The 26,396-nt window shown below is 40.5% G+C and overlaps 1 protein-coding gene, 1 non-coding gene and 1 pseudogene across 2 annotated transcripts in view; 1 reads left to right on the top strand and 2 right to left on the bottom strand.

Annotated features, from left to right (window-relative positions):
• Window positions 1-2,918, bottom strand: part of OSTM1 (osteoclastogenesis associated transmembrane protein 1) — a 40,443-nt gene extending 37,525 nt beyond the window's left edge. The window contains exon 1 of the mRNA XM_040238570.1: window positions 2,433-2,918. Coding sequence (XP_040094504.1) covers window positions 2,433-2,837 — 405 coding nt within the window. The 5' untranslated portion in view covers window positions 2,838-2,918. The remainder of the gene's footprint in view (window positions 1-2,432) is intronic.
• Window positions 2,919-7,803: 4,885 nt separating this feature from the next.
• LOC120862536 lies at window positions 7,804-9,312 on the top strand (annotated as a pseudogene).
• A 5,000-nt stretch (window positions 9,313-14,312) lies between these two features.
• Window positions 14,313-14,393, bottom strand: TRNAL-CAA. The gene has a single exon. It is a non-coding gene; the product is annotated as a tRNA-Leu (tRNA).
• Between the last annotated feature and the right edge of the window lie 12,003 nt (window positions 14,394-26,396).

Raw genomic sequence — 26,396 nt, 5'->3', positions numbered from 1 at the left:
CTTCTCTCCTTTAATTCAGCATCTTCACTCTATTGTTCTAAAATCCTATTGTACAATTTGTAACATTCAAATGGATGGTTTTTTCCTTTTTTAATTTTTCTCAATATAGCTTAATTTTATTTCCCTAACTACACTGATATTTTAAGTTTGAAGCCTGGACTATCCCCTCCTTTTCCTTCAGTACCCTTTTACCTGTTCAGTATTTAAGAATAGCATGTACTTGCTAATTAAACTGATTTAAATGAAAGACTTGAGTCTATGTGAGTCAAAGAAAATACATTACTCTCCAGAAACAACTCCCTGCCACACACACACACACAAAGGACAATTAATCATTTTAAGTTCACTCCTAAGAAATTCATACATATTTTTCCATATGTTCATTACTACACATAATGGCTCAATTCCCACACCCATCTGAAAAAGCCTACTAAATCCATGAAATACCCCCAGAACTTCAGCAATCATGCTTTTGAGCTATGGCATCCAGCTCTACTGAGGAAAGGGGTGGATGAGTTGGGAGAGGAAATATAAATTGGGGAAAGCGTCTTTCTGCCTCATTATCTCTTTCCTCTGATCCTTTCACACAACAGTGCAGCAAGCCAGATGTGCAGGTCACAGTTCATGCTACCCCTACATTGCCATCAGCAGTGGGGAATTCAAGTGGAGATTCATACACAAATTAGCCCATAATTGGCCCACAGAAGCCCATAACACTGTACCACCAGTGTTTGGGGTAATTTTTTAACTTCATCTTAATTCCATAGAAACTACACAAATGAGAAAAGTATTTGCTGCCTCAAGAGCCAAGCAGTGCAACACGGTTCACAGTCATTCTGATCACAGAACAACTAACTCACTTACTGCTTAAATCAGTTATGATGCCATAGATATCCTGCTATAATATGATAGCAAGGGACAAGTCTTGGGTGCTTTACTTTAAAATAATGGGGTATATATATACACACACACACATATGTATCCTTGGCTATACCCAATAGAAGGATGCAAAAAAATATTGCATGTAAGCCTAAAGTTCCTTGAAAACTTACTCTTTACAGAAAGACTGAGCACAGAATTTAATTAATGCAAATAAATTCCCTATTTATATAAAAATGCATATTCATGTCAAGTAATATCAGGCTGACAAAGTAGGGGATGCAATGTCTAAATATGTCTAAATTCTAATAATTCCAACCACATTTTCATGAGACTTTTTTTCTCAGTACAAGAGGAACTTTCCACTCCATAATCCCAATTTCATTCCTCATGTTGTTCCTTTAAAAGGCATATCCAGCCTCATGACTCCCACCAGCCTTGACACTAATCCTTTCCTACGCCAAGCCCTGTAAGGTACTTAGGAACAGGGACATGTCTTTGTGTCTTTCTTTTAATGAAATGCCTCAGAGCACATACCACATGACCAGAAGAGCTCTGAGTACCAAGACATGAGAGCAGCTTTGCCATTTTGTAAAATTTTAGTTCCCATTGACTGAAAACTGTCACTATGCACCAGTTTTTTTTCTTTTATAAAACACTTATTTCCTTGCTAGGCTGTGCCAGTTCTTAGTTGTAGCATGCAGGATCTTTTAATTGTGGCATGTGGGATCCTATTCCCTAAGCAGTGATCAAACTTGGGACCTCTGCATTGGAAGCTTTAAGTCTTAGCCATTGGACCACCAGGGAAATCCCTGTGCCTGTTTTCTAAGAGTTCCTTTTATCTCCATCTTACACAGGAGGAAAGAGGCACAGAGAATATAACTTGCTCAGAGTACACCTCTAATAAGCAAAGAAGAACTGGTCTCCTGGCCAAATGCCTCCAGACTGTATTAATGACTAAAATGAACTTTCAAGCATTATCTCTTTTTATTCTTTTAACAGTCACATCTAGCAGCAGTTTTTCTCCATTTTACAGGGGAAGAAACTAAGACTCCAAGATAATTAATCTGAGGTCAAACTTCCAGAAAGTGGTGAATCTGAAACGGTCTGGGCTACAAAGTTCAAGTTCCTCATCACCACCACACTGCAGTTTCTCCACTTCACCTGGGGTTTCAGGAAAGAGTCCTTCCTGGGAACTGCAAGTGGAGAAGGGAAGAAGCTGTGGCACAGTTGGGGCAAAGGGTTGAAGGAACAGAAGAAAAGGTAGGGTTGGGGTGCGGAAGCCCCAAGAAAACTAATACCTATCTACAAGTATGTACCGAAAGAGGCCCAACAGCAGCCATGGAGGCAAAAATACAAACCCCAAGCCCTATACCACCACCCACTTTTCTGATGTCCCTAACTCCACTGCCCCAATCCAACCTCGTTTTCTCACAGATGGGGAAACTGAGGAGTTCCCCCCTCCCCGGCCCCTCCTCGAGTTAACTATCAATACATCCTTCTCCCTTCCCAACAATCCACACCAGAGGTCCCGGGTGTGCTCTTCTACCCACCCCCACGGCTCGGCTGATGTTGTCCATCTTGTTGGCGACCTGTTGGAAGAGTGGGTAGCAGGTCTGACAGAGGCGCACCGGCCGGGCGCCGCGCACTAGACACCCGGTCAGCTCTGCACTGCTGTTGGCGAAATCGAGCAGCAGCTCCCGGCACTCTGGATCCAGATCCGGCAAATCTGGGGGTAGTGACAGTGGCCCCATCCTTCCGCCCTGCAGCAGAGCCAGGGACAAGTCTTCCACCTCCAGCAACTGCTCCTCCGAAAGGAGGTCGTGGAGGACCCTGTGGGGGCTGCTGCCCACGGAGAAGGTGCCTAGAGCCAGCCCCGACCACAGCAGCACCACCATCAGCAGCCGCAGCAGCAGCAACGATGACCTCCGCCACTCGACGCTCCAGTTCGGGTCCATCGCGGGGTTCCACAACCCCCAAGGCGCAGACTGCCTCCTGTTCACTTCCAGTCGGGGCTGCGGACAGTAGCCGCTTCCGGCTTCCTCAGGCGCAGGCCGCTAGCACGGTCACGAGGTGCGCGCGTCACGGCCCCGCCCCCGGAGCGCGGCTCTCCGCCCCATTGGCCGCCGAGAGCCGCTCGCGCCGCGGGCTTGCGCGCTTGCGGGAGCGCGCACACACGGGCGGCGTCGCGCTCCCAGCCGGTGACAAGCGCCTGACTGAGGGTCGCGCGAGACCCGGGCGGCGTCCGGCTGTGGAACACGGAGCCGAGGCTCGCCCGCCCTGTGAATACAGGGGTCGGCCGCTTTGAACAGTTAAATCTTAGGAATCTTGCCCTCAGTTGCCCACCGCCTTGGGAGTTTGCTGAGTTCTACAAGTCTGAGGAGTTATGTAGCACAGAAATACTGACGGCCTCCGCCGTGGGAATTAACGAGTGAGTTGCTGAGGGAGCCTGCTGGCAGGTGCCTTTGCAGGTTTCTTTTTATTTGATGTTTCTTAGTATAATTTTCCCCCTCAAAATATTTGGAAAGAGTAATAACGTCTCTTGGTTGTTTTTGATTGTGGAGCCTAGTGGCTTACAAACTTGTTCTTGTTTTTTAACTCTAAACTGTGTCAGCGCTGTCCGATAGACTTCCCGAGGTGATGGAAGGATTCTACGTCTGCGCTAATACGGTAGCCACTAGCCTGCTTGTGACTGTTGAGCACTCGTACTGTAGCGACCGCGACCCGGGAACTGAATTTTTAACCGTACTGAATTTGAATGTGAATAGCCCTGTCTGGCGAGCGGTGCCATGTTGGACAGCGCCCGTCTACGTTTTCTCACTGTGTAGCCTGGTCCTGGGCTGGCTACTGTCCCTGTTTCCTTGCTACTGAAGGGGTCCCTGGGGTGCAGCACAAACCTGTATCCAGTGCAAAAAGCTGGAAAATCCTGACCAAACCGCTCAATTCCTCTCCAGTTTCTGGCAAGCCCGAGGCAATCTTTGGGGACACTCTGAAAAGTGTCCTGATACCACTACTGGGCTGTGTAAAGAATAGCTAATGACCTGGGAAACGGTTTTCTGACAAGTAGCTGACAAATGTGGTAGAAAAATTATTTCCTGGCTGTTTTGTGTCATCCTGCTTTTGTTTTTGCCTTGTGAATTGCAGAGCTGTTTCATTTTATGGTGTTATTTTCTGTTTCTGAGAGTTGTTAAATTTTTTAGCCAATATGATTATTGTTCTGTGTTCCTAATGGGAAAGTGTCTATAATTTTTTAATGCCCCTTTAATTTATCCTTTTACTATTAAAAACAATATTGCAGGTAATCATATCTATACAAGGTTGATATACGTTTAAGATAAATTTCTAGCAGTAGACTTGCTGGGCCAGAGAGTATGTGCATTTACGATGTTGTTGATTGTGCTATATTTCTTTCCGTGGAGGTTTAATAATTTACTCACAATGGTTCCTAAAGAGCTCTTGAGTTGTAATTCTAACATATAGAAAGACCTAAAAAGTTATATGATGACCTTTGAGAAAATTAAGACAGCTTATTTTCCTGGAGTGGCTAATGTCCAGGCTTCCTTAGGGCTGAAGGGGTTCCTGGGAATGCAGCACAAATCTGCATTCAACGCAAACACCTGGAAAATCCTGGACAAACCATTCAATTTCAAACTTCCATTCCTGGAACAATGCCATCCTAAAGCCATTAGATCAAGTAGAGTAAAGTAGACATCTATGGTTTGTCAGGTGGGGATGTCAGCAATTCAGAGAGGGATATTGGAGCACAGGTAAGAAGAGGAAGACATGGTGAGGGTGGGGGCTCCTGATGCAGGGTATTGGATCCTGAGTTGGGTAACAAAGGTTTCCATGTAAGGGAAGGTACAGTAGTGACCAGGATTTTGCTTACCTTCAGAAGGATTGATCAAATAGGTAAATATATAAAGGATAATGGGAGTCTGGTTTCTTATTGTCCAAGAAGGGAGTTACAAACAGGAAAAGGGAGAAAACAAATAGGAAGGGAGAATGAACTCTGTAGTGTTGGGATAGGTCAGTAGCTTAGTCGTGTCTGACTCTTTGCAACCCCATGGACTATAACACATGAGGCTCCCCTGCCCATGGGATTCTCTGAGCAAGAATACTGGAATGGGTTGCCATTTCCTTCTCCAGTGTTGGAATAGAATTAGCAATATCAGTGGCTGCAATTCATAGAGATATAGAAATAGATTGTGGCTTCTAAAGGTCATTCTCTACTAAAAGGAATCAAGAATTCTTAGAGAAATAGCTGATTCTACCACTGGGGCAGGAAACGCATGTTTAGCCGGTGTCATCTTTTTGTACTAGAAAGTAAGGAAGTGCTGGAAGAATGATGGGAACATGTCAAGAACACATAGAGGACTTCCCTGGTGGTCCAGTGGCTAAGAATCTGACTTACAATATAAGAGACATGGGTTCCATCCCTGGTCAGGGAACTAAGATCCCACATGCCATAGGGCAACCAAGCCTGCACGCTACAACTAGAGAGAGTCCATGTACAAAAGCAAAAACCCCACATGCCACAACTAATACCCAACACAACCAAATAAATATTTTTTTATAAAAGAACACATGGAAACCAGCTTAACTAGGCTTCCCACTAGCCATATCTGGGACAATTTGAGGACCAAAATAATGATGGTTAATGGGTCGTAAACCATTGAATAAAGCAGGAAACCATGAGCCTATAGTGATATATTTAAATAAATGAATAAGGTGAATGTTTCATGGGGATTAAAGTATTTACATATTTTCAAAGTCACCTGCTTAAAAACACGTATTGATTATAAATGGGAAAATATGAGTAACTTTACAGTGGAGAAGTCTGTCAGATTCCACATTAATCAAATGATCAACATGAACATCATCATAATGGAACAAATAGAAACTATAATGCCACCTGATAGAATGCAGTTAGCAAAACATAGCCCCAGTTCTATTGTACTCCTACCAAAGGTGCATAAACTTATTCTAATCATGAGAAAATATCATATGAATCAAGTTAAGGTCCATTCTGCAAAATATCTAACCTGTAATCTATAGTGTTATGAGTCAAGAAAAGATTGAGGTATTGTACCTGACATAAAAGACATTGTCTGGACAACTAGTGAAATTTGAATGTGATCTGAAAATTAGATGGTAATAATGTACAATGTTAATTTCCTGATTTTGATAGTTGTTTGGGGTTATGCAAGAAAATGTTTTTATTTGTATAAAATACACAGAAAAGCATTCAGGGGTGATAGGACATCAAGTCAGCAACTTACTTTATTTTTTTTTTTTTTTTGAGGTTATAGCTGATTTAAAATACTGTGTTAGTTTCAAGTATACAGCAAAGTGATTCAGTCATATATTTATATTTTCAGATTATTTTCCAATATAGGTTATTATAAGATATTAAATATTGTTCCTGTGTTATATAGTAAATCCTTGTTGCTTACCTGTTTTATATACGGTAGTGTGTATCTGTTAATCCCATACTTCTAATTTATCCCTCTCCCCCCTCCCTTTCCCCATTGGTAACCATAAGTTTGTTTTCTATGCCTGTGAGTCTGTTTATGCTTTGTATATACATTCATTTGTATTATTTTTTAGATTCCACGTATAAGTGATATAATATTTGTCTTTTTCTCTCTGACTTACTTCACATAGTATGATGTTCTCTAGGTCTATCCATATTGCTGCAAATGGCAATATTTCATTCTTTTTATGGCTGAGTAGAATTTCACTGTATATATCTTCTTTAGCTATTCATCTGTCAATGGACACTTAGGTTGCTTCCATGTCTTTGGCTGTTGTATGTAGTCACTATTGTGCTAGTGCTGCTGTGAACACTGGGATGCGTGTACCTTTTCAAAGTAGAGTTTTTCATCTTTTCCTGATATATACCCAGGAGTGAGATTGCTGGATCATATAGTAGCTCTGTTTTTAGTTTTTATAAGAAACTTCCAGGCTGTTTTTCATAATGGCTGCGCCAATTTAAATTCCTACCAACAGTGTAGGAGGGTTCTCTTTTCTCTACACCCTCTCCAGCATTTGTCATTTGTAGATTTTTTTTATGATAGCCATTCTGACTGGTGTGAGGTGATATCTCATTGTCATTTTGATTCAGCAACTTACTTTCAGTTGGTTCTGAAAAGAAATGATTTGTACTGTACTTCCAGATTTTTTTGTAAGCTTGAAATTGTTTCAAAATCTAAAAACACATTGTAAAAAAATTAGGGTATGGCAATGAAATAGAATTCTGTGCATTTGAAACCTTAGATACCCAATGTGGAATAATTGCCAATATAAACAGAAAACAGTGTCAGAAAAAAGAATTTTTAATGTTCCTGTGTTCATATACAGAGACTGTCTCTAGAAGAATACATAAAATGTGGTCACTTTGATAGAATAGGAATTGAATTGAATATTATGGGAAGAGGGCTAAAACAGGCTATTCATTGTAAAGTTTATTACTTTAAAACTTTTGTTCCATGTAAATATTCTTACTCAAAAAATTAATAAAAATGAAAAGATAGTTTCTTAATTTGTCAGGTATCAGTGGGTTCAGGGCATTTGTGAATCCTACCATGTGTGTATATCTTTCTGAGTAGAATGTTACAACTTTCATCATAGTTTTTTTTTAATAGGGGTCTGTGATCCAAAAGATTAATAACCATAGATTTGAAATAAATCCAAGGGACTTACCTGGTGGTCCAGTGTCAGAAATCCACTTTCCAATGCAGGGGATGTGGGTTCAACCCCTGGTCAAGGAACTAAGATCTCACATGCCACAGGGTAAGTAAGCCCATGTCCCACAGCTACTGAGCCCAAGTGCTACAACTAGAGAGCAGCTCACATGCCTCAACAAAGAGCCAGTGCACCACAACTAAAATCCAGCACAGCCAAAAATGAATAGTTTTTAAAAAATAAATTCAAACTCACGCTGCCGCACCCGCCTCCAGTGTGCAACTCTCCGACTTACGTGAACCGCCCCTACAGCCACTGCCGCCACCCTTCCGAATGGCCAACAGGGTACCCGCCTACAGCCTGAGCCAGGAGGTACAGCAGAAGACTGAGAAACAATACGATGCGGACCTGGAGCAAATCCTGATCCAGTGGATCACCACCCAGTACCACAAGCATGTGGGCCGGCCTCAGCCTGGGTGCGAGAACTTCCGGAACTGGCTCAAGGATGGCACAGTGCTGTGTGAGCTCATTAATGGGCTGAATCCCGAGGAGCAGGCCCCAGTGAAGAAGATCCAGGCCTCCACCATGGCCTTCAAGCAGATGGAGCAGATCTCCCAGTTCCTCCAAGCAGCTGAGTGCTACGGCATCAACACCAATGACATCTCCCAGACTGTGGACCTCTGGGAAGGAAAGAACATAGCCTGTGTGCAGTGGACGCTGATGAATCTGGGCAGGCTGTCAGTAGCCCAGGACAATGGGCTCTTCTCTGGAGATCCTAACTGGTTTCCCAAGAAATCCAAGGAGACCCTCGGTACTTCCCAGACAACCAACTGCAGGAGGGCAAGTATGTGATTGGCTTACAGATGGGGACCAACCGTGGGGCTTCTCAGGCATGACCAGCTATGTGATGCCACGCCAAATCCTCTGATCTGCTCTGCAGCCCTGCCCCTGCCCTCCGTGAATGGTTAATATATATGTTTGTTTGTTTGTTTGTTTTTTAGCACTGACATCTCCTGAGAGCCCCTGGGAGCTCTCACACTCTCTTCTGCCAGGGTGGGGGCCTGGCTTGTCTCCTCCAGGGGTGCCCGATGGTGGCCTCCCCCTTGTGCTGACTAATACATTCCCTTCTCCAAACCCACAAAACTGGACCAACTGGCCTCTTTTCCTCTGGGACCAAAATTGGGGAGCCTCACCCCCTCACCATACTATACCTCTTCTCTTTCCTCTGGCCTCTTCCCTCTGAGCCCTGTGCCCTAATCCTTTCCTTAGCTGGGAATCAAGGATGCTGCCTGATGGCCTTCTCCACCCAGTATGCCTTGCCCACAGCTGTGGCTGCAGGGAATTAATTTATAGGGAGGGGCCTGTGGCAGCCGCCACCCCAGCCCTAGCTGGACTGCACTCACCACATTTCGGAGGCAGCCTGCCCTGGCAGAGGCTCTCAGGCTTCTCATTTTCCATTCCTTTCTGTGGCTAAGGGGTGGGGGTGAGGGGGCCTGGGAGGGAAGGCTGCTCACCATAGGCTGGGGCTTGAAGAATCTGAGTTTGCTGATTTAAATACAGAATCTCTGTCTTAAAAATAAATAAATAAATGCAAATGAAATTCCTTCCTACAAGTTTAAGAATTACATTAATTTTGCTTTTTATCTCACATATCTTAGAATATGTGACACAGACAATAAAGCAAAACAAAAAAAGTAGTTTATTGTGGTAGGCGCTAGAATAAACAAAGATCACTAGAACACTACTGTGCTCTCAAAAAATAGAACATAAAACCAAATTGTGTATAGTAAAGTTAAATATTAAAGGAGGTAATGTGGAGATGTTTTTAGGAGCATTAAATACTGAACTAACTGTGCCTAGGGATCTGGAGAAGAGTCAGAAACCTTTTCAAAGAGGAGGCAGTTTTTGAGTGGGGCTTTATAGAATGAGTAGGAATTCACCCAGTGGCAGCTCTAGAATGTCTCTGTTGGAGGAGCGAGTGGTAGCCATCTAGACAGAGGGAAAAATTGGAGCACTTGTTTTAAAGTTGTATTTGCATGGCAAGCACACTATTTTTACTTAGAACTCATGTTTATTAGGGTTACTGATGAAGATTTTGAAGATAGTGCTAAAAGCAATCTGCCTACTTGCAAAAAGCTCAAGTTTTATCCTTGTAGGCAATGGGGAACCTTTAAAAGATTTAATCAGGACAATCATATAGGCATTTTATGAAAAGAACACTCACAGCAGTGGATTTTTTTTTTTTTGCAGTACCAAGTCTAAAGCATAATTAAAGTAAAACAGTAAAGACCTAAAGGAGGTTGAGGTGGAAGTGGAAAAGAAGAGGGGTTAGATTAAAGAGATAGTTATGATAGAGAAGAACAAGAATTGATGGTTATGTAGATAGATATGGCATGTGAAACAGTGATGACCCTAAGGTTACAAATTTAGTTAATTGGGCAAATGGTGGTACCGTGGACAGGAATGGAATAGAAATATTGGAGGAGTGGAATACATTTGGACTGGAATAGAAACAATGAAATCAAGTGGAATTGCCAGCTCAGGATGCTGCTGATAGAGATACCCAGTGTGCCTGCGTGCTTAGCCACTTAGTTGTGTCTGACTCTTTGTAACCCTTTGGACTGTAGCCTGCCAGGGTCCTCAGTCCATGGGATTTTCAGGCAGGAATACTGGACTGGGTTGCCATTTCTTTCTCCAGGAGATCTTGCTGACCCAGGGATTGAACCTGTATCTCCTGTGTCTCCTGCATGGCAGGTGGATTCTTTACCCACTACTAAGCCTTTGGGAAAGCCCTTAGAGATACCCGGGGAGCATCTTAAATTACAGATCTGGTGTATAGTACAGAGGCCAGGGTTAGAGATTTAGAATTGGGATTCATTGTGGTAGTTGAGTCCCTGTAAATAAAATAAGTCAGAGATTCAGACACTGATTAATTAATAATTGTTGAAGAAGATTATTTTCATAGATTATATACATAGTAGCCCTTGAATATCAGAATAATATCAAGAAAAGGTCTTGGTTCTGAGTGTAAACCTAAAGACTGAAGCAATGCTATGCCCTAAATATAGGCCCTTTGCATCTTTCACCTACATTAGTGCAATGGTGAAGGACAGAGATCAAATAAAAAAGGCAAGAAACCCAGAGAAGAGAAATTGATTTAGCACCATCCCAGATTCCTCTATTAAGTTAAAGATGTGAATCAAAACTATCTATGAGACGTTTCAAAAAATTGTTTTCATGGAAATTTTTTAAGAAAATTTACCCGAAATTTGGAAGTAAAGCAAAATAGTCAATATGCTGGGGCACTGTTCAACAGGCCCAAGCAAGGATTACTTAATTTTCAAGTCTAGGAGAATGAACCTGTCTTTGACTCTTTACTATTTAATTAAAGCTCAGACACTGTTAAGTTACACATTAATGTGTAGATTTCTCTCTGCTAGAAAAGATAATCCCAAAGATTATGATCTGATTACCCAGAGGGACATTAGCACGTTGTGCATCTAACCTGGCAACCTAATTCTAACATTCCTTCTTTTTTTAAGAAACATTAATGAGCTAATAAAGGTTTGACACATTATTCTATATTTGCATGAAAGTGATGTTTTTCTGTTTTTTGAAAATTGTATTTTGACAGTTCTTTCCTTCAAAACATGTGGAATGGGAGGAAGTGCTGGGGGCGGGGAACTAAAGATATAAACCAAGAAGATATTCAAATAACCAGTCTCCCTGCTAACACTCTTTCTTCCCTATGGTCTCCTCTCACCATAACAAGCAAAGTGATCCTTTGAAAGTTTATGTTGGGTTATGTCATCCTTTATACTTTGATCCCACCAGTGGCTACACATTTCACTCAGTGTTAAAGGCAAAGTCTTTACTGTGTCCCAGAAAAATCCACATGATCTGCCACTCCCAATAGCATGCTCTTTCCCCAACTGGCTTTATTCTTCTCCATAGCACTTAATACTATACAAAATCCTATATATTTGTTTATTTCCTATCTCCTTTCATTGGAATTTTTTAAATTGGAGAATAATTACTTTACAAATTGGGTTGGTTTCTGCTGTACAACAATCCAAATCAGCCATGTGCTGAGCTGTAGCACAGCTGTACCTATGAGCATAGCCTGCAAAGCTCCTCTGTCCATGGGATTATCCAGGCAAGAATACTGAAGTGCATTGCCATGCCCTCCCCAAGGGAATCTTCCTGACCCAGGAGTTGAGCCTGCATCTCCTGCGTCTCCTGCACTGCAGGTGGATTCTTCCCACTGAGCCCCCTGGGAAGCCATAAATATGTGTGCCTGTATGTATGTGTATGCATGTGTGTGTGTATATATATATATATATATATATATACCCTCCCTCTTGAGCCTCCCTCCCACCCCCCATCCCACCCCACTAAGTCATCATAGAGCACTTGTGTGGGCTCCTTGATCCACTGGATTTTTGTTGTTCCACTGCTCTATCTCTACTACTTAGAAGAATGCTTGACAGTTAATAGATATTCAATAAATATTTATTGAAAGATGATTTTGTTTGCAGAGGGTGGAGTATCAAAAGCTCAAGGCTTAAAAAGAGGGTGAAATAATTGCTTTAGATAGTGAGAAAGTGAACATATTAAGTAAGTGTGACAAAATTACCAGGCAATATTGAATGCCAATTTGAGATGTGTGGACACAATTTTAAGGTCTGACCAATTGGCTTAATTATATGTTCTCTTCAGCAATGGTCAGCTGTTCAGGTGAAAGCACAGAATAGCATAAAGGTTGAGTTTATGCTGGAGCATTGCTTAAGCCAGTATGATGAAAGGAGAGAACATACCACCTTATACATCCCCTTACCTGACACAGTTTCCCATGGCTTTGCACCTTCCCAGATCATTCCACTGGGTTATCTGGAAGTTGCAGTCTATTGTCCATAACCTCCCTTTCCCTTGATATTTTTTCTTCCTCTTTGCCCTAAAAAATCCTGGCTATCCTTTGATGACTTCATTTCCACTATGTTTCATGGCCTCAAAGGTTTCGTGATGCTTCCTCAAGAGTAGCCCTAGGTTGAGGGTAAGTGGAGGTCAGGTAGCATTCCAATCTCCAAGCAGAGCAATTTACTTTGATCTACTTTATACATCTGAATTCCACATAACATTTTTTTTAAAAATGTTCTACTAGGGGAAAAAATAGTTTGGAAACTACTATTTTATTACATTTTTTGCAGTGGCCTACTGTCTGCCATGTTTCTCCATCCTTCCTCTTTCTAAATTTATACTTATCCTGTTCCACCACCATGTATTGGTAGATGAAGGAAGATAAGTTAGCTTTTTAGTTCATACATCCCTGGACACAGAAGAGCCACATTTAAACCTGCTTTAGAGACTACCACATTATCACCCAAAGAAAGAGTCTAGACTTCAAGCTTTATACAGTGACAAGATGGGCCTCTTGAGTTGTTTCCCTTGTGGGGGGAATGAGTGTGTTTTGCCTGCAAGGAGAGTCAGCCAGTTATTTATGTGAGCTGTGGTATTCATTAATATCTTTCACTAAATATTTTCAGTTTTTACCCTGTGCACATACGATTGAACTTTGCTGTGCCCTTGAAGTTTGCCCTGACCTGAAGTTAGGTTAGCTATTTGACTTAATTTAGCCAGTAAAGTGAGAGCAAGAATAACAAGTGGAAGCTTTAGAGATGAGTATATGATTTACCAGGGGCCCCATCCACCTGCTATCACAATGACTAACACTTTCCTAAATGATGGAAAATTCTGTTGGTCTAAGTAAGAAAGCATGGAACAGAAACCCTAGCTGACTGACTTGTGACGGACATGAAACTTAAACAAGAAATAAACCTTTGTTTTTATAAGCTACTAAGACTTAAGGATTGTTTGTTATCCCAGCAAAACCTGGTCACTTTAATACATATTTATTTGCTGATTTCCTCCCTGCTGTTTTCTTTGGTTCTGTCTCTTTGGATGTCCTTTTGTTTGGATGTTAGACCTTATCATGGAAATTGCTCAATTTCTTCAATATCCATTCTCTTCTTCCTTTTAATAACTCTCTCCTGAGTTTTGACTGCAGAGGCAGAACTACATTCCCCCAGCCTATCTTATAACTAGATGTGAACAAAGTGATACATGTACATTATGAGTTATATCTTTAATTTGTGACTTTCATTGACCTCCTTCCTGCTAGTTAGAGAATGTTAACAACTGAAACAGCAGCCCTGGATATAGAGATGGATATGGATGCAACCTGTTTAGTATGACAGAGCCCCCTGACTCATAAAGCAGAGCCATCTACCTACCCTAGGCTACAGAGAAATAAACTGCTATTTAAGCCACTAAATTTTGGAGTCTCTTTATTATAGCAACTTAAGCTGCTTCCTAATATAGTCCTCTTAGGCTTTTACTTACATTTTCTTATTTTCTGTGTCCTCTCCTATTTTTTAATTTCTGTGTCTTTTTGCCCTATTGCCAGAGATTTCATTAACTTTGTTTTCCAGTGCTTCTACTAAGTTTTTAATTTATGCTACTACATTTTTAATTTCCAGTAGTTCTTTTTTTGTAGATGCTATATGCGCTTTTTAAAGTTTTCTTCTTTCTTGTAGCCGGTTTCCTCCAAGCTGCTAGTTTCTTCATTTTTCTTTGGATTTCTGGCTCTCTCTGGCTCTCTCTGCTTATATGTAAGAGAAAGGTACTACAAAGCTAAATGAGAGTTCATGGACAGGGCTGTGTATCTGTGGCTATCACTATATGAACAGAGATGCTGTGAGCAGGATTTGAACCTGCATGGGAAGACCCATTGGATTTTGAGTCCAACGTCTTAACCACTCAGTCATCACAGCTCCAGTGGTTATCAGCTTAGGGCAGTTTATCCTCCTCTACTGGGGAAATTGGCAATATCTAGGGACATTTTTGGTTGTCACAACAGTGGTAGAAATGCTGCTGGTATCTAGTGTGTAGAGACCAGGAATGCTACTAAACGAATGTGCAAATGGTCACCCAAAACAAAGAACCTAAAACATAAACATTTTAGATCTTTTCTCTTGGGCAGATCATACTATTCAAAAAGACTCTGCCAATATGCTATCTGGCTGCCAGCATTCTGAGATCCCAACAGTGGAAGAAAATTGTCATTCTGTTAGTAAACCTTTATTTAATTACCCTATTTTTAGCAAAATGCTCCTTCCCTCAACTATGCTTGTGTTTCTTGTGCCTCCCTCTGTTTCACTTTTTCCAGAGATCAGAACTTCAGGGGTATTCTGCTGAAATCAGGGCGAGACAGAGTTGTAGGGAGGGTGGAAAGAAGAGAAGAGAAAGGCAAGGGAGAAAGGGAAAGGTATCCCAACTGAATGCAAAGTTCCAGAGAATAGCAAGAAGAGAAGCCCTTCTTAAATGAACAGTTCAAAGAAATAGAGGAAAACAATATAACGGGAAAGACTAGAGATCTCTTCAAGAAAACTGGAGATACCAAGGGAACATTTCATGCAAGGAGGTGCACAATAAAGGCTCATAAGTAAGGACCTAACAGAAGCAGAGGAGATTAAGAAGAGGTGGCAAGAATATACAGAACTATACAAAAAAGGTTGTAATGACTGGGATAGTCATGATGGTGTGGTCACTCAGCTAGAGCCAGACAACTGGAGTGTGAGGTCAAGTGGGCCTTAGGAAGCATTACTATAAACAAAGCTAGTAGAGGTGATGGAATTCCAGCTGAACTATTTAAAATTCTAAAAGATGATGCCGTTAGGGTGCTGCACTCAATATGTCAGCAAATTTGGAAAACTCAGCTGTGGCCACAGGACTGGAAACAGTTAGTTTTTATTTCATTCCAAAAAAAGGCAGTGCCCAAGAATGTTCAGACTACCGTACATTTGCACTCATTTCACATGCTAGCAGGGTTATGCTCAAAATCCTTCAAGCTAAGCTTTAGCAGTATGTGAACCAAAAACTTCCAGACATTCAAGCGGGATTTTAAAGAGGCAGAGGAACCAGAGATCAAATTGCCAACCTATTTTGGATCATGGAGAAAGTAAGGGAATTGCAGAAAAACATCTATTTCTGCTTCATTGACAATGCTAAAACCTTTGACTGTGTGGATAACAACAAACTGTGGAAAATTCTTGAAGAGATGGAAATACCAGACCACCTTACCTGTCTCCTGAGAAACTTATATGTGGGTCAAGAAGCAACAGTTAAAACCAGATATGGAACAATAGATTGGTTCAAAATTGGGAAAGGAGTACATCAAGGCTGTATGTTGTCATCCTGCTTATTTAACTTCTATGCAGAGTACATCATGTGAAATGCTAGGCTGGATGAGTCCCAAGCTGGAATCAAGACTGCCAGGAGAAATATCAACAACCTCAGATATGCAAATGGTACCACTCTAATGGTGGAAAGTGAAGAGGAATTCAAGAGCCTCTTGATAAAGGTGAAAGAGGAGAGTGAAAAAGCTGGCTTAAAACTCAAAGGTCAAAAAACTAAGTTCATGGCATCTAATCCCATCACTTCATAGAAAATAGATGAGGGAAAAGTGGAACCAATGACAGATTTTATTTTCCTGGGCTCCAAGATCACTGCGGACCAGTGACTACAGCCATGAAATTTTAAAAAAAGACTCGCTCCTTGGAAGGAAAACCATAACAAATCTAGACAGTGTCTTAAAAAGCAGGGACATCGCTTTGCTGACAAAGGTCCAAATAGTCAAAGCTGTGGTTTTTCCAGTAGTCATGTCCAAAGGTGAGTGTTAGAATAACGAAGACTGAGCACCGAAGAACTGATGCTTTCAAATTCTGTACTGGAGAAGACTCTTGAGAGTCCCTTGGATAGCAGGAAGATCAAACCAGTCAATCCTAAAGGAAATCAACCCTGAATATTCATTGGAAAGATTGATGCTGAAGTGAAGCTCCAATCCTTTGGCCACCTGATGCAAAGAGCTGACTCATTGGAAAAGACCTTGATCCTAGGAAAGATGGAAGGCAAAAAGAGAAAGGGGCAGCAGAGGATGAGATAATTAGATCGCATCACTGACTCAGTGGACATGAATTTGAGCAAACTTTGGGAGATAGTGAAGGACAGAGGAGCCTGGTGTACTATATATAGTCCATGGGGTCACAAAGAGTTGGACACAACTTAGCAACTGAACAACAACAGCATTGTAAACAAACTTTCAGGTAATCATCATCTTTTTAGCTCCTCCACCTACATTTTCAGAGGTACCTGAGGTCCCCCATTTCCTGGCTTGTTTAAGAGTTCTAAAATGTAATTTTCTTGCTTTTCTTCCCCTACTGCAGGCTTAGGATTCAGTTTTCCTGGTTCTGCTGTGAGTTATCATTAGTCCATCTGCTTTACAGCTTCCAATATTCTTACTTTGTTTTCTTCCCTCCTGTTCTCTATGTCTTTATGTGTCTTTAAAAAAAGAGGGGTGGGGGGACTTCCCTGGGGTTCAGTGGTAAACAGTCTGCCTGCAAATGCAAAAGACACAGGTAGATCCCTGGTCTGGGAAGATTCCACATGCTACAGGGCTACTAAACCTGTGCACTAGTGACTTACTAGCAAAATTTTTCCTTCCTGTCCATGATACTCTATGCTTTGCTAGCCTAGAGGTGTTAGTTCCAAAAGGTGGAATGTTTCCACCAGGCAACACAACAGGCGACAACACAGTGATTCCATTTAACTGGAAGTTAAGGCTGCCGCCTGGCCAAATTGAGCTCCTCATGCATCTTAATCAGTAAGCACAGAAGGAAATTTCTGTGTTGACTGCAGTGATTGATCCTGACTACCAGGGGAAAACTGCACTATTGCTTCACATGAAGGTAAGGAAGAGTATGTCTGAAATACAGGAGGTCCCTTAGTATCACCATACCCTGTGATTAAGGCCAGTGGAAAACTACAACAACCCAATCCATTCAGGACTACTAATACCCCAGACCCTTCAGGAATAAAGATTTGGGTCACTCCACCAGGTAAAAAACCATAATCAGCTGAAGTGTTTGCTGAAGACAAAAGGAATACAGAACTGGCAGTGGAAGTAGGCAGTTATAAATACCAGCTATGATCAGAAAGCTAGTTATAGAAATGAGGATGTAATTGTCATGAGTATTCTTCCTTATTTTGTTATGAGTATGTGTTTATGTATCTTAAATATCTTTGTTTTCTTCCCTGCCTTATTCCTTTATCATATAAAATATTTGGTTTTATATCATAGAATTTAAGTATTGTTAATTTTATGTCATACAGTTAAAGTTATGTGATACCAAAGAACAGAATAAACACCATTCCAGGATATTACCTTCTCTTCTGCAGATGTGGTTAGTATGTTTCTGTCCATATACAGGATAGTTGTATCATCATAGGTAGAATTATGACATTATTGTCTTTATTTAGATATTAAACATGTTTTAAGGAGAGGCACATGGGTGCCAAGTTTACAAGGGGTGGATTTGTGATGGTTAATTGTATGTGTCAGCTTAACTGGGCCATTGGGTGTTCAGCATTTAGTCAAATTATTCAGGGTGGTCTGTGAGGATGTTTTGAGGTAAGCCAACATTTGATTGCTCTGCCTAATGTGGGTAACCTTATCCAATCAAGCAGAGACCTAAATAGAATAAAAAGGTTGAGTAAGAGGGAACTCCTCCTACCTGACTGCTTTGAGCTAAGACATCAAGTTTTTTCTCTGTCTTTGGACTTGAACTGAAACATTAGCACTTTTTGGGTCTTGAGTCTGCCAGCTTTTAGACTGGAACTTATACCATTGGCTCTCCTGGTTCTTAAGCCTTCAGACTCAGACTGTACCTATATATCAGTTCTAGATCGCGAGCTTGACCACTGCAGATCTTAGAAACTCTCAGCCTCCAAAATCATGTGAGGTAATTCCTCATAATAATTACCCCTCCCTCCCCATGTATATCTGTATCTACATATCTATATTGTATCTCCTATTGGTTCCATTTCTTTGGAGAATCCTAATACAGATACCTTAATTATAAATAGAAAGGTGATTGTACCATTTAAAAAATCTTATTAATTATTCAGTTCTTATTAATAACCATACACTATAGATTTTATGTATCTCTTAACAGTTTCAAAGTATGTTTTATTATTTATTGTTTACTATCCATTAAGTTTCCTGGGATAAGTAGATTGCTAGAGAAATCAATATGATGTATTTCTATACAATATGCCTTTTTAAATATAAAAAATTTAAATATTCTTTGTAAGTTAAGTCATATTCACCATGTACATGACAACAGAAGCAGGAGGAAGCAAATGTTACAAACGAGGTAAAATTATGAATATGTGTGTCTCAGAGAAGTGGATGTTTTTCAGTTTACCTATGGCCTCATTTGGAGCTAGTACCACTTGTTATTATCCCTTACTTGAAGACCTGGCCAGTGTTAAATGGTTTGCTTTCCGTCTTTTGTAAACTGTTTTATTTTCCTTCCAATTCTAATTCTGCCCAATTGCTCTATTGAAGTAAAGTCATTTAATCTCCCCTGTTCTGATTGATATTTTAATTATTGAGTTATTTCCAGCTGCGTCCACCTCAACTTTGTTTGAAGAACAGAGAGCTATGCTTTCTGTATTTCAATAATAAAACTAGGGACTGGGTCATTTTTTTTTTCCTCCCAAAAATTAGAGAAAGAAATTACCCACCAAGAAAAACTGTCCCATTTTTTCTGAGTACCATGAAGGAGATAGCGGCCTATCTGTTCCCTTTTGTTAGTCTGCTAACATTTTAAAGAGTATAACAATTATTTAAAACAATTACTTGGTTTTACAGGAAATCAATCAATCAATCAATCTTGGACTTGTCACATGTGAACTAAGATCTCATTTTTACTTTCCTGAATACCTAGATTGTATTCCTAGGTCTTCAGAGACAGAGATTCTCTGTGCATTTGAGAATAACTACTGGCTGATATGACAGAGGCAATAATGTGACGTGGGACTTGCCAGTAGGCTTCCATCAAGACAACCTGTCTGTTGGATCTCTTGATTTCAACAAACAAAAACCAACTCAATCAACTTAAGCAAAAAGTAGAAAATATAAGGATGAAACCAAGGCCATGTCTCAGGATGGAACTGAAACTGCACCAGACACTCTTTGTTCTACTTTATGTCTCTTTACCCCAGTGTTCATGGTAGAAAAAATGGCTGAACAAACTCCAGTTTTTATATCTCATGCATTAAAGATTTCAACCTAGACAAAGACCAGATCTTTTACACCCAATTTCAGGTTTTCTAAGGATGAATCTGTTCAGCCCAAACTTACAGGCAGGACAAAAATTGGGGGTCATAATTCATACCCATGGCTGCCTGGAGGCTATCCTGTTACCATGTAGATGAGATCAACTTCCCTAAAAGTCTGCAGAGAAGGGAGGCTGGATGACAGACTTAACAGGTATCTACTGCAAGGCCCTCCCTCATGGAAAACTGATCTTAAACAGTAGCCTACTGGAGTCCACGCTGTGGAAAAGGAAGTGGATAGAATTAAGATAGGTTAGGTAAAAGGAATTTTGAGGCAATTAGGCATTTGGGGATCACTTTAATATTTATCATAAGTATATTTTTAAAAATATATAGCTCATTATTTGAACAATTGTTATACAGAGATTTAATTAACTGTAGCAAATTTGTTCCTGGATTTTGAGCCATCTTCAAATTCAAATGTATGTTAATTATCCAGGTCAGCTTTGCAGAGGTTCAACTCAATTGTCATAGAGCCTGAAATGACCATAATGTACAAGCAGTGACTCAACTGTTTTTATCCTGTAAACCAGTGGATTCCAGTCTAAGATCCCTGGACATCTAGGAGTCCATAAGGGAAGAATTGAAGGTCCACAAGCTTTTTGCAGTATTTCATACAGTTGAAAGGAAGTCACTGATGGTCCAGTGGTAAAGAATCCATTTCCAATGCAGGTGACGTGAGTTTGATCACTGGCAAGGGAACTAATATTCTACATGCCAGGGGCAACTAAGCCCATGCACCACAATTACTGAGCCCGAATGCAACAACTATAGAAGCCTGCACACCACAATGAAGACCCAGTGGGGTAGGAAAAAAAATCGAATTTCTCTGTTTTATAATGGAATTGTATCAAGCCAGGGCAGCAAGTCTGTTTTACAGTGCTGATCTGAAGCTCTGTTTTAATGCACAGATACCAACATCCATATTGATATATACACATACAGTGATTGGTTAAATAAATTCTGGGTCCACTTCCCATGGACTATCAGGGAAGTCCCAGAAATTTGAGTCAGGTAAGTATATGATTTCCTTTCAACTTTATGAACTACTGCAAAAAGCTTGTGGATCTTCCGTTCTTCCCTTATGGACACCTAGATGTCCAGGGATCTCAGGCTGAAACCCACCAGTTTATAGGATAAAAACAGTTGAGTCACTGCTTGTCCATTATGGTCACTTCAGGCACTATGATAATTGGAGAGATGTGATTTTAATACATGTTTATATGGCTGCTATTATTCTATTTATATGGGCTTCCCTAGTAGCTCAGACAGTAAAGCATCTGCCTGCAGTGCAGGAGACCCGGGTTCAATCCCTGGTTCGGGAAGACCCCCTGGAGAAGGAAATGGCAATCCACTCCAGGATTCTTACCTGGGGAATTTCATGGACAGAGGAGCCTGGCGGGCGTAGTCCATGGGGTCGCAAAGAGTCAGACACAACTGAGTGACCAACACACACATACACATTCTGTTTATAGGGGGCTTCCCTGGTGGCTCAATGGTAAAGCATTTGCCTGTCAAAGCAGGAGGCTCCGGTTCAATCCCTGAGTTGGGAAAATCCCCTGGAGAAGGAAATGGCAGCCTTCTCTAGTATTCTTGCCTGCAAATCCCATGGACAGAGGAGCCTGGCAGGCTACAGTCCAAGAGGTTGCAAAAGAGTTGGACACAACTGAGTGACTAAACAACAACATTCTATTTATATTCTAAAGACTGTTGAAAGAGAAATTTAAAGCTCAAGATTACTAAAGTCATCTTTCCTGGAGATCTATAAACATGAGATAATTAGCCAGCTCTCTAAAATAATGATCTCTTGGAAATCCTTTTACTTTCCTCTTGAAATATATTAAAATATCATCTACCCCATTATTAGAAAATATATTGATTAGGTGAATATAGTGCCTTCATGACAGAGACCTGTGGGTAATAAGTAGTTTCCAGAAATGATCTGCCTTTACAACATGGATTTTAGGTCATCCTGTGAATGACAAGACCTTGATGTTTAGGATTTTCAGCAAGTCCTCATCTCCATAACAACAGTAAGCACCTGGTTATTTCTCTGCTTTATCCATGATTAGGCCCTCTGGATCCATATGTAAGGACAAAATGGACAAGAAGAATTTCTAAGATATTAACTCTCTATTTATAGTCCAAGTTGTCAGAAACCCTTTAAGCCCTAGGCAGTTGTACATTCAGTTCAGTTCAGTTCAGTCGCTCAGTTGTGTCCGACTCTTTGCGACCTCATGAATTGCAGCACACCAGGCCTCCCTGTCCATCACCAACTCCCAGAGTGCACCCAAACTCATGTCCATCAAGTCAGTGATGCCATCCAGCCATCTCATCCTCTGTCGTCCCCTTCTCCTCCTGCCCCAATTCCTCCAAGCGTCACAGTCTTTTCCAATGAGTCAAATCTTCGCATGAGGTGGCCAAAGTATTGGACTTTCAGCTTTAGTATCATTCCTTCCAAAGAATACTCAGGACTGATCTCCTTTAGAATGAACTGGTTGGATCTCCTTGCAGTCCAGGGGACTCTCAAGAGTCATCCCCAACACCACAGTTCAAAAGCATCAATTCTTCGGCACTCAGCTTTCTTCACAGTCCAACTCTCACATCCATACATGACCACTGGAAAAACCATAGCCTGGACTAGATGGACCTTTGTTGGCAAAGTAATGTCTCTGCTTTTGAATATGCTATCTAGGTTGGTCTTCCTTCCAAGGAGTAAGCATTTTTTAATTTCATGGCTGCAATCACCATCTGCAGTGATTTTGGAGCCCCCCAAAATAAAGTCTGACACTGTTTCCACTGTTTCCCCATCTATTTCCCATGAAGCGATGGGACCAGATGCCATGATCTTTGTTTTCTGAATGTTGAGCTTTAAGCCAACTTTTTCACTCTCTTCTCACCTTCATCAAGAGACTTTTTAGTTCCTCTTCACTTTCTGCCATAAAGGTGGTGTCATCTGCATATCTGACGTTATTGATATTTCTCCCGGCAGTCTTGATTCCAGCTTGTGCTTCTTCCAGCCCACCGTTTCTCATGATGTACTCTGTGTATAAGTTAAATAAGCAGGGTGACAATATACAGTCTTGATGTACTTCTTTTCCTATTTGGAAAAGAAGTTGTTGTTGTTCCATGTCCAGTTCTAACTGTTGCTTCCTCACCTGCAGGTTTCTGAAGAGGCAGGTCAGGTGGTGTGGTATTCCCATCTCTTTCAGAATTTTCCACAGTTTATTGTGATCCACATAGTCAAAGGCTTTGGCATAGTCAATAAAGCAGAAATAGCTGTTTTTCTGGAACTCTCTTGCTTTTTCCATAATCCAGCGGATGTTGGCAATTTGATCTCTGGTTCCTCTGCCTTTTCTAAAACCAGCTTGAACATCTGGAAATTCACGGTTCACGTATTGCTGGAGCTTGGCTTGGAGAATTTTGAGCATTACTTTACTAGCACGTGAAATGAGTGCAATTGTGCGGTAGTTTGAGCATTCTTTGGCATTGCCTTTCTTTGAGATTGGAATGAAAACTGACCTTTTCCAGTCCTGTGGCCACTGCTGAGTTTTCCAAATTTGCTGGCATATTGAGTTGCAGCACTTTCACAGCATCATCTTTCAGGATTTGAAATAGCTCAACTGGAATTCCATCACCTCCACTAGCTTTGTTCTTAGTGATGCTTTCTAAGGCCCACTTGACTTCACATTCCAGGATGTCTGGCTCTAGTATAATTGCCTAAAATCTGCTTTGGAGCAAAGCTATTCCTCTTCCTAAAGCCAAGACATGTCAGGAGATCACTTTCAGCAGCTTTGAATTCATCTCTCTCACCTCATCAAGGTTCAAACTTCTACACTAAGTTGCTGTTCCACTCTACCCTTCAGAATAGTAATTAATCTTAATTCAGATGAGAAAACCCATAATTGCAACATCATCTTTAAATATACCCTCTGTTTCAGTCTTAGAAATGATACATCTAAGTTTGAAAAGAAGTTGATGGGATTAGATGCAGTATTGACACAAATTCTAACAGGAAACAGTTTTTTTTTTAAGCATTGTTTTAAATATAAAGCTACAAAAAATAAATATAAAGCTACATATTTATTGAAAATTGATTCATATGTGATGGACAAATCACTTCCCAAATGTGCTTCTTTGTAAAGCTATGAAAAGCAAGGAGAAGTAGGTAGGACATGCATTATTGAGTATAACGTCCTCTCACCCTTAAATGCTTATACAGGATATTCTTTTTAAAACAAATGTAATGAAAATTCCCCTTTTCTCCCTTGAAGCATCTGTGAGTCTTTCTTTAGAAAAAATGAGCTTTTTTGGTGAGCACATGACAAGGAAGAGGTTCAGTGTAACAAGCAATCATGTTATTTTAAAAATCTCCATCTCAAATTAAGTTTACATATGGCAGCTTTTTAGAGAGGCTGGGTTGCAACATGTGAGCAATTTAAAAGTGTAACGTTTCATTTACAGGTTCAGAGTAGCTTTCAATTCCCGTACTAGTGTGCTTCTAATTAAGTCTTTTTTTTTTTCTAATTAAATCTTAATTGTACTATTCATTATGAATTGAAGAAAGAAACACTGATATACTGGCTTTTCTACAAGAGGAACACAAGATGGCCCTCATAAAATAGCTGGCTAATCCAAAGAAAAGGAGTAAAATGTAGAAATGATCCTTAAAATTAAAACCTAACATTTGAAGTTGCATGATTATTAAATTATCACAAATAATATCTTTTTTATAGACCCAAATGATTTAAGTATATGTGATTAGTTATAGTATATCACCAGAATGCATGAAGAACAGTGAGTAGGTAGCAAATGTAATGAAAATGACCCATCCTGTCATTTAAGTTGCTACTTTATCAATATATTAATTTAATATATCCTTGTGAAATAAACATTTTTAGTTGGTTTATCTTAAGGTCAGAAGAAGAAAGGACCAAAAATGTAAGTGAGGCCAATGCTGCTTTCTCATGGGACAGGAGATTTTCTGAATTGTAGGATAACTACATTTGTCTCATTATACCTCTTTGGCATGTGTTTGGAATCTGAATTTTCAACATAGCATGAAATAATTTTCAAAAATTAATCAATGCCCCTTCCATTTTTAATTCCTCCTGTTTATAGTCAACATTCCTGAAATCTGGTGACTTTGAATTTAAAATTTAAATGAGCTCATTCTCTTGTAAACAGCTCTATAGAGAATAAATGAAATAGTAACTTTAAAAAAATACACTAAGAAAGTTTCCATGAACCTTATGGAACTGAAGTTGAAAGCAAAAGGTGTTTTCCTGATATCCAGAGAGCTGGAAGATAGCGTCTCAGCCCTAGGTTTTTTGATTGTCTGGAACTGACCATTCTTTTTTAGATATAAAGAAAATACATAATAATGTACCAAACATCCATGTATTCACAAACCAGATCTTAACAATCAACAGTCTATTGTGTTGTTTAAAGTCATCTTTATAAAAGTAATTTTTAAAATTCTCCTTCATTTTTCCTCTAATCCCATTCCCTCCTATTCCTTTCTCCCCAATCCAGGCTATAACCCTCTTAATTTGGTGTGAGTATTAGTATCTATGATAGTGTTAGTTGCTCAGTTGTGTCCAACTCTTTGCAACCCCATGGACTGTAGCCTGCCAGGCAACTCTGTTCATGGAATTCTCCAGGCAAGAATACTGGAGTGAGTAGCTATTCCCTTCTCCAAGGGATCTTCCCAACCCAGGGATTGAACTCAGGTCTCCTGCATTGCAGGCAGATTCTTTATTGTCTGAGCCACCAGGGAAGCCCATTAGTATCTACTGCTTCATAATAAATTACCCCAAAACTTGGTGGCTTAAAACAACACCATGTATTACCTCATAGTTTCTGTATATCAGGAATATGTGTGGTGTAGCTGGATCGTCAGGCTCAGGATCTTTCACAAGGCCTCTGATAGAGTGTCAGCTGGAGCTGCAGTCTTCCCTAGGTTCAACTGGGGCAGAATCCACTTCCAGGTTCACTCACTGGTTGTTGGCAGGATTCAGCTCCTTGAGAATTGTTGTACTGAGGACTACAGTTCCTTCCTGGCTCTTGGCTAGAGGCTGCCCTCAGTTCTTTGCCACCAGAGCAGCTCACAACATGAAACTTACTTCATCAAAGCTAGAAGAGCCAGAGCTAACAAAGGAGAAGTCACAGTTTTTTATACTTCCTCTTAAAAGTGACTCTGTTCATTACAAGCATGTCACTAAGCCTAGGCCAAACTTAAGGGGAGGAAATTATACCAGAGCATGAAGTCTAGGAGGCAGGATTCATTGAAAGCCATCTTGGGGGCTGGCTAATGTATATCACTTCATGGCAAATAGATGGAGAAACAATGGAAACAGTGGCTGACTTTATTTTTCTGGGCTCCAAAATCACTGCAGATGGTGATTGCAGCCATGAAATTAAAATATGCTTACTCCTTGGAAGGAAAGTTATGACCAACCTAGACAGCATATTTTAAAGTGGAGACATTACTTTGTCAACAAATGTCCATCTAGTCGAGGCTGTGGTTTTCCCAGTGGTCATGTATTGATGTGAGAGTTGGACTACAAAGAAAGCTGAGTGCCGAAGAATTGATG

This window comes from Oryx dammah, unplaced genomic scaffold, assembly GCF_014754425.2.
Source record: "Oryx dammah isolate SB20612 unplaced genomic scaffold, SCBI_Odam_1.1 HiC_scaffold_4, whole genome shotgun sequence".
NCBI lineage: Eukaryota > Metazoa > Chordata > Mammalia > Artiodactyla > Bovidae > Oryx > Oryx dammah.
Note: the sequence above shows the minus strand (reverse complement) of the source record. Positions and strands in the feature narration are given on the sequence as shown.